At 42.9% G+C, this 8,497-nt stretch overlaps 1 protein-coding gene across 2 annotated transcripts; it reads right to left on the bottom strand.

Annotated features, from left to right (window-relative positions):
• Window positions 1–1,568: 1,568 nt before the first annotated feature.
• ccr6b (chemokine (C-C motif) receptor 6b) lies at window positions 1,569–8,211 on the bottom strand. Of its 2 annotated transcripts, none has more exons than XM_082517014.1 (2): window positions 8,015–8,211; window positions 1,569–3,405 (listed from the first exon to the last, which is right to left on the bottom strand). In XM_082517014.1, the coding sequence occupies exon 2, from the start codon at window positions 3,394–3,396 to the stop codon at window positions 2,293–2,295; it is 1,104 nt and encodes a 367-aa protein (XP_082373140.1). In that variant the 5' UTR covers window positions 3,397–3,405; window positions 8,015–8,211; the 3' UTR covers window positions 1,569–2,292. The 2 variants fall into 2 exon arrangements, with proteins under 2 accessions (XP_082373140.1, XP_082373141.1); XM_082517015.1 differs by lacking the exon at window positions 8,015–8,211 and adding an exon at window positions 3,728–4,010.
• Window positions 8,212–8,497: the final 286 nt, after the last annotated feature.

The raw sequence follows: 8,497 nt of genomic DNA, 5'->3' as shown, positions 1-8,497 counted from the left end.
TGATTTGCATGGCTGACAGTAGAATCACAGTAACGTCACTACATTTACATCAGTCCCACAAGTCAAAAGTTGCAAGGTGAGAAAAACGTGCTGTAAAATTTACAACAATTTACGACTCTCTAACTGGGCTGGAAATGGCGATTTGATGTGAACGGCTCTGTGTTGGTGTCCAAGGTGGAGGCCTCACAGAAGGGTCGTAGCAGTTTTGTGGAATCGCTTCATGTTGTAGTTTATCGAACGTGAAACGTCTGCGGTTCGGAGCGTAATGAAAGCGTCGTCTGATTTGTGACGTTCGCTCCAGTAAATCTGAGCTTCGGTTGTTTTTTGTTTCCATACAGTTGGTGAAATGATGCTCTTTTAATTGTTTGTTATTTTACCTGTTTGATGGTCGTAGAAATATTTTTATGAGCTTTTATTTGAGATTCAGGGTTTTTGTGGCTCCCACACGACTGTATTTACATAACAGGTCACACAGACGCAGTCACCTTTGTCTGGATCGAACAAACAAAGCCTGGATGTAGTTATGTGACCGTGTAAGGATTGAGAAGCTATGGGTAAAACTTTAACAGTAATAATTCAACAGTGTTACTAGTGCACATTTGCCTGTACTGTAGTAATGTGTTCACAGTTCATGCTGATGCAGCAGCTTCCAGCAGAGCGCTGCCATTGTTCAAGCGTGGACTGATCTTGTTGTTATAGAGGTTTCTGGAGCAGTGACTGACACAGTTTGGAGTTTCAGTTTTAGGTCAGCCAGCGTTTGATAAAGTGCTTTATGTCTGAGGTACAGCTGTTCAAACACACAGTCTAACACTTTGTGATACTTTTTAAAGGTTTTACACATTTTTCTGGTCAGTACGGCAGCTTTGTCCTCAGTGTTTTTTATCTCTATGGAAACTTTGCAGAGGAACTACAAACGCCAGCACAGAGTTTGACTGAAACTAATTTAGTGTATTAGAGACACAGTTTCCTGCTCCAGTGATCATAATTTCTCCATTAATGACAGTTTCATGTGTCATTTCCTGTCCTGAGGCCTTTACGTGGCACAAACAATGACATGTGAGGTACAACATGAACTCACACATCAGTGCTCAATAAAATGTTTTATGTGTGCTTCCAAAAGTCTGACCTGCACAGAGGTCCCTGTCCTCCACAGCAGGCTGCAGGAGCATGAAACAGCTGGATTATTGAGCACACTATCTGTGCTCGTGTCTGTAGCCTGTGAAACCTCTGCTTATCAGCACATCTGAGAAAGTCATTGTTGGAAACCGCACACGGTGTCACAATCTGCTGCCACACTTCTCTTTTCACTGTTAATCTGATCTACATCTAGTTTTCCCATCTTCCTGTTTCTCCAAAGCCCAGTTTAGCTGTGGTGTTCCCCAGAGCCCCGTGCTCGGCCCACTGCTCTGCTCGGGTTACCCACTTCCTCTCAGACATGATACTCAGAACTGTACGATGATATCTATCCACAGAGAAACCACGCACACAATATCTTAAAAATACATTTTAGTCTGCAAACTTTTGGCACATCCAGTTAAATTAATAATTAATATTGATTAAAACCCTGATATTTTCATACAGTTTTATTCAGATAATGCAAAAACAAAACAAAACACAGGTCTACAAAATGCCAAATATTAAAAACAGCAGGGCAGGTGTACAGCATGCTTCAAGAAAAGAAGATGAGGTTCAAGTGACAGTTATGGGAAGATCCAGAAAATGAAGAAGTTTAGCTTCTTATCTTTAAAAACAGCAGATTTAATCATCATACACAAAAAAGAAGCTCCTGCTGGTGACACGAGAACAGGAATAAACGCCTCGACTGTAATACCAAATTATTCCAACAGGGCGCTTCATTCTCAGATTGCAGGATTATGTGTTTACATGTTCATGTCACAGAAAACCGACCTCGATGTCCCAAACATCCAAACCTGCCCGTTAAAAAAAGTACATTATGTTTAGTTCAGTTAGAGATGCAGTTTATAGCATCAAACTTCATTAGCAAAGAGTACAGTTGCAACCTGCACGACACAGTTACTTCTAAATCACAAGAACAATACGTGAAGTCAAAGCGTGAGATTCTGCTGCTGTGTTTTTAGTTTGATGGATAATAAGCTGCTGTGGTCACCTGTGTTTCTGAGGACAGCTGTTGGACTTGATGTCGAGTTTTGTGTCATATAAACTGGATGCAGTAGATGAGAACATCTCACAGTCTCTATGATTAAAGCACAGTTTCATAGCAAAGCTTGAGAGCGATGAGCGCCAGACTGATTTCCCTTTATAGCTGAAGTGTTAAGCGCTGAATGACGACATGTTGTTGGAGCCTTCCGACAACTTCAGCCCTGACACGCAGATCTCGGACGTGCCACGTGACGAGCGAGCGGTGTAGATGTACCTTTTGCTGAAGCACCAGAGGTCCAGCATGATCTGGCGGAAGTGGTTCCTGAACTTGACCCCGACGAAGGCGTAGAGGAAGGGATTGAGACAGCAGTGCAGGTAAGCGACGGTCCTGCAGATGTTGAGAAATTTGAGTTTAAGGTTCTCGGCGTCGCAGCTCCTCTGCTTGAACAGAGACAGCATGTGGATCAGCAGGGTCACGTTGTACGGAAGATGGCAGACGATGAAGACAGCAACGACCGCCAACACCACCCGGACGGCCTTGTGCCGCTGGTTGCTCTGCGCCCTCAGCAGCGTGTAGATGATGCAGGAGTAGCAGAACGCCATCATGCACAGTGGCAGCAGGAAGCCAACAGCCATCTGGAGGCTGGGTACCAGCAGCTTCACGAGCGCCGCAGTTTCAGTCTGGTTGAAAGACATCTGACACATCACGGTGACGCGGTCAGACCCCGGGGAGTTATCTTCAGAGGGTTCAGTGTAGATGAGCGTGGGGAGAGTTAACGCCACTGCAAACACCCAAACCGCCAAGCAGATCAGGCGGCTGTAGACGAGGGCACGGGAGCGCGTCCCAAAGGAGCGCGTCGCCCGAACAATCGCGATGTACCGATCGCAGCTGATACAGGCGAGCAGCAGCATGCCGCTGTAGAGGTTAATGCTGTAGGACGACCGGAGCACCTTACAGGCCACCCTGCCCATCGACCAATCGTGCTGCTCGTTGTATATGACGAACGGAAGTGTAGCCACGAAGATCAGGTCGGCCACGGCCATGTTGAAGAGGTAGACGTCCGTCATGGTCTTGGTTCTCTTGTAGAAGCTGTAAGTCACCATCACCAGGACGTTGCCAATCAGGCCGAATCCGCAGATGATGGAGTGGATCAAAGTCTGGGTGATGACCTCACTGGCGTCAGGATCCATGATGCAGAAGCCGTCGTCATCGATATATGTCTCAGTACCGTTGTCATAGTCACCGAATGTCGCGTTTGCAGGACTCTCCGTCATGTTTGCGACCTGGAGAAGAAAAGAAACATGATGAGTGAAGCACTGACTGGAGACATTTGCAGAAGGACCTGAAACACGCTGTCAGTGAAGCTTTGATCATGTGATGTTGTTCAGGTTGAGCAATGAGAAAAGAGACTTCAGAGAGGATCTCCGGCCTCCATTGTTCCCAGTAGATCTGACGTGTTATTTAATGCTCCACCGCTCACAGAAACCAGACGTTGTACATTGTAAAAAACGCTTGTTTATAAAGAATTAAAACACATAAATTGTGAATGTTTCCTGAAAGCTGTCCAGCTGCTGCGCTGCCTGGGTTCGCCGTCCTGGAGCCGACCTTTCTCGTGTCTTTGGGTCAGTCATGTTGACATCAAGGATCCCTCCAGCGTGAAGTGTCTGACGTGCTACATGAGCTGAAGCCGCGGCGTCTGCTTCCACCAGTCAGTGAAGGTCTCGCAGTCACATGTGGGTGTTTTGGTCTGTGCCTCTAATAGCTTCCTGTTTCTGCCACGTATCCACGTAAAGCCGCCACAGCAGCTCCGACCTTAAACTTCAGCACAGTGTCTTTGGTGGTTTTTGTGTTCCTGTCTGCTCTGTGCCACATAACGATCTCTTCTCCAGATGAGTCTGTCTCATCCATTTAACAGCAAACTCAGCAGAACGAGTCTGAGACGCAGATGCAAAAGTTTCAGGACACTGAAGTTGTAAAAGTTTACACACCGCCTGATTTCTAAATGTATGATCGTGTGACGAATAATATTGTAATAATAATTTTTAACATTGAACCAATTTTAATTTGAATCAGATCCTTTGATTTGAAGGAAAACTTTGTAACATCAGTTGTGTTGGGTAGTTTGTGATGTGATTCTCACAAACAGCTGAATTACTGTGATTTCTGTCCTGATCTAAAGCTGCAGTTTTACTTCCAGATGTAGAAATCTGTGGTGCTAAATCTGTGGTGCCAAAAAAAAGGCCAAAATTAATCATCTGTGTGATGACACCAAAGGAAAGCCCTGTGCCATCATTAGAAAGCAGGTTTGACCTCTGACAGACCACTGCGCTGTCTGATGAAAGAAGATATGAAGAGTTCAGCACCAACAATACAAATCAATCCAGCACAGCGTGCACCCTGCACACACCGGGGGTTGAGACTCCTCACACCTTTTCTGGTGGTTTCAGAAAATAAACCATCGTTCTGTGTCAGCTGTTCCTCTGGTTATGAATGACCCACTTTCAGCCCGAGGCGACGCCTGCACAGGTACGCCGTGCTTTGTGCTTCGCTTAGAAAATGATCCGATTGTTATCAGAGGGCATCTCAGATGTAATGAGGTCAAAAAACAAACACTAAGAGCCAAACTGAAGTGAGAAAATCACAAAAAAGGGAGTGCAGAGGCTTTGTGTCTGCAGAACTGCACTTTTTTGCATTGTTCAAACACAAACGAAGATTCTCTGAATCAGATTCTGATTTCTGAAGAAGCCGGCGAGCTCTAACCTCCAGTCCGGATAACATTTCATTCACTCGTTAATTTATTTATTTGTCAATAAAACTATGCTGTCGGATGAGAAGTTAAAATCGGTCTAGATGCAGACAAACCAAATATAATGATGTCAAATCCAAACAGTCAGAATCTTCACAGACTGGCTTTTACTGCTGAGTTTAACTGTTTAGTATTTAGTATTTATTTATTTATTGTCATTGTCAGAGAACAATGAAATTGTTGGGTCAATTTTAGAGTTTTTATGCTTCATTTCAGTTTGTGGCTGTGAGGTCGTCACATCTGTGGCTGTAAAACTGTTTCAGAGCTCGTTTGAATCATTACTAACATAAAAAACAAGATCAGATTTATTATTGTTATTGTTGAGAATCAGAGGAACTAACGTGATGAACTAAACGTGTGGATAAAATGTAACAGTTTCAGATTCACTGAATCTAGATTTTATCACCTCGCTGTTAAATTTTGTGCTTTTTCCAGGAGAAATCTTTAAACTATTTTTAGTAAAAAAAATAAATTTTGAAGTTTTTTTTTTTAATAAAGCATTTTTACTTGAGATCAAACCAGGCCACATGTGGGCCGTGACCTACAGACAGTGTGTCACCTTGATGAGATTAAAGTACCTCATTTGACCTTCTTTGAAATCCTTTCGCAGAATTAAATCATCTAAGACTTCAAACGTCACTTCTTAAACACGACGACTCAGAACTGTTCACAGTTTTTCTGATCTGAGCTGATATAAAGCAGCGAGGGTGGGAGAGTGTGAGAGGCAGAGGAGGATGAAGGGAGGAAGATGGAGGGCAGCGCGTACAGACAGTCCTAACCCATATAAAAAGCAGAGGACATGCAAAGTGTGAGATTTAAATGTCTCACTTTTGATGCATTCATGAACGTGGGTCTGTGCAAGGATCCGTCTGCAGGCTTTGAAGCTGTTTCCCACATGAGCTCGTTCATTGTGTCTTTGAACAACGTGTGATTACAAAACTGCTAAAATACAGATAATTAAACAGGAAAAGTTTCATTTTTAGTTCCTCTCCACCAACAGTAGTGTTTGAGTTAAACATGCCTGTAACCCAAATAAGCCCACATAACAACAACAACAACAACAACAACAACAACAACAACAACAACAACAACAACAATTATTATTATTAATCCCAGAAATTACATGAAATGAAAACTAAAACTTATAAAGCAACTAAATAAAAAAAAATCTGTTTAAATTTAACTAAAAAAATCCAACATGATAATAATTCTGCTTGTTCAGCTGTTTATAATGAAAACAGCAGGAAACGGAGAGAGCTGACCTTCAAAGTAAAAACTTTTAAGCAGCATTAATAATTAATATTATGTGTTGTTTCTTTGTTAAATTTTAATTCATTGATCTGAGGAGACTCCTGTGGGTCCTGAGGTCAGGGCCCAGCAGTCACTGGGACGCCGGCTCACATATTTCACACCTTTTCACGCTTCCCACCAAATTAAAATGCTATGTTTAACACATGAAGCTTTACATGGACATGATAATAATAATATTTAAGTGTGGGCTGAGTGTGCCGGTGCTCTGGTTTCCTCCTGCAGGCCACAGACTTGCATGTAGGGTTAATTAGTGGCTGTAAATTAGCTGCAGGTGTGACTCGTCTGTAATCTGAGGTCCAGCTCTGCTTTTACTTCACGTGTTTGTAGAATTGCTGTAACACGTTTCTGTAGCTGCGTTAACAATGAAGCCTCTGCAGCGCCGTCATTAGTCTGACTGACTGTGTCTGTCTCCTAATGTGTGGTTTGCCAATAAGACAGTTTTGGTGCATTGGTGAGGTTTGAAAGTTGAGTTTGGGGTTTAGAGATTTGAGTCACAGCAGTTGTGGAAAAACCATCAAAGCAGATAGAAACGAGGGATGGAAAGAGTTTGGGCGAGCGAGAAGGCGTCAGTTATTTCACATGAAATCAGAGCGCGATGGATCCGTACGAGAGGAGGAAGCATCAGGACAACTTAATGTTCCAGTCACTTGTCCTCGTTTGCTTTTCCCTCACACAGCATTCGTGCTTCTTATAATTATGATAGATGACACAAAAAAACAAGGTCATGGCTCCTCCCACCCGAACGCCTCAGAATCTTTTTTTTTAGGTACATTAACTCGTTTTTTTAATGAAGCATTATTATTATTGTTTTAATGAAACATTGCTACACTTTACTTTCATACTGTGGATGTTTTCTGAGTTCCAGGCCCTGAAATCCACAGCCAGTGGGTTCAGATTTAAGCATTGAAAAAAAATTCCAGCATTTTTTAACAATGTCACAAATCCATCAGATGTTCACATGAAATGTTCAAAGCTGAGAAACACATTGAAGCTCTGTTTAAAAACCAAAGTGTTGGAGCCACAAGAGTCCAGAGCTACAGATGGTTTTCGCTGACAGGCCGTGAGCATCGGTATAAATAAACTGCAGCGGTTTGATATCTGTGACACAGAGGAGCAGAAACCAACCTCAGTGTCCTGATGTTTGATCTGTTTCTGATAAATCACAGTGCATTCTGGGTAAACCTTCGAGGCTCGTATTAGCATGTGGAGCAGGTAGCAGTCAGATTAATCTGTATTTGACCCCACGATCGTCTTAATTACGTGATTACCTGATATGTATCGTTCTGTTTCTGGAATGAGGAGGCAGGACATGGATGCTGTTTTCACAGCTTTGAGGAAACACATTTAAGTTCTGAGTAAATGGACCCTGCAGCGCCGCGATAAAGACACAAACAAGAACTTGAACTTCTTTAAAAACCTGCCGTGAGGAACAAATGTGACAGGCTGATATTGCTCTCACTTTACCTCTTTCAGTTCTCACTACCCTCAGTGAGGCTGTTATTAATGAGAAAGGCAGTAAAGAAAAGACAACACCTTTCTAAAAATGCAAACTGGGAACAAACAGGGTTTCATGTTTTTGCAGAACTGGCAGTTCTCCAAATATGAAATAATATCTGTGAAAGGCATTTTATCCTTTAAAGTCTGATCATTTCTTTAAAACTTTAAAATTAATTCTGTGTTGCATCTAAACAAACGTTTCTTTAGATGCAGCACAGTGAAAACAGACACACTAAAATCACAATGCAGTGAGACAGTAAAGTGTAGAGCATGCATACCTTGCAGAGCGTTCTCCCTGAGCCGATATTTTTCTGACTCCTGACAGAGCGGCGGCTCTTTAACAGCTCCTCGCTCTGTGTGGGTAAGAAGACGGTGATGGCACCACAAAGAACAAAACCTCAAAGCAGGTGCAGTCAAAGCCACGTTCTCTCGGGCTCGATGACTGTGAAAAGCTCCTCTGATCTTCGCACTCACACGGAGCTTCCTTATCTGATGGTTTGATCAGCAAAGCCGTCACCAGCCGCGTGGGGACGTTCTCCCTACGCGATTTACCCGCCCCCACAAAGGTCACGTCTGACACGAAGGATTTCTCTTTTTTGTGGGAAACTGTAACATTTGATTTGCTGGCTTTATTTAAAAATGCTAATCTGTTGCCTTAAAACAAACAAACAACAACTTTAGAGTTATGAGATACATTAGTTAAATAAACCCGGCCTAGATTTGGAAGGAGAACCCACAATATTTGCATTGTGTGTCATCCG

Source organism: Aulonocara stuartgranti, assembly GCF_965226115.1.
Source record: "Aulonocara stuartgranti genome assembly, chromosome: 19".
In the NCBI taxonomy this organism is placed as follows: Eukaryota; Metazoa; Chordata; class Actinopteri; order Cichliformes; family Cichlidae; genus Aulonocara; species Aulonocara stuartgranti.
The sequence above is the reverse complement of the archived record's forward strand: the minus strand, read 5'-3'. Positions and strand labels throughout refer to the sequence as shown.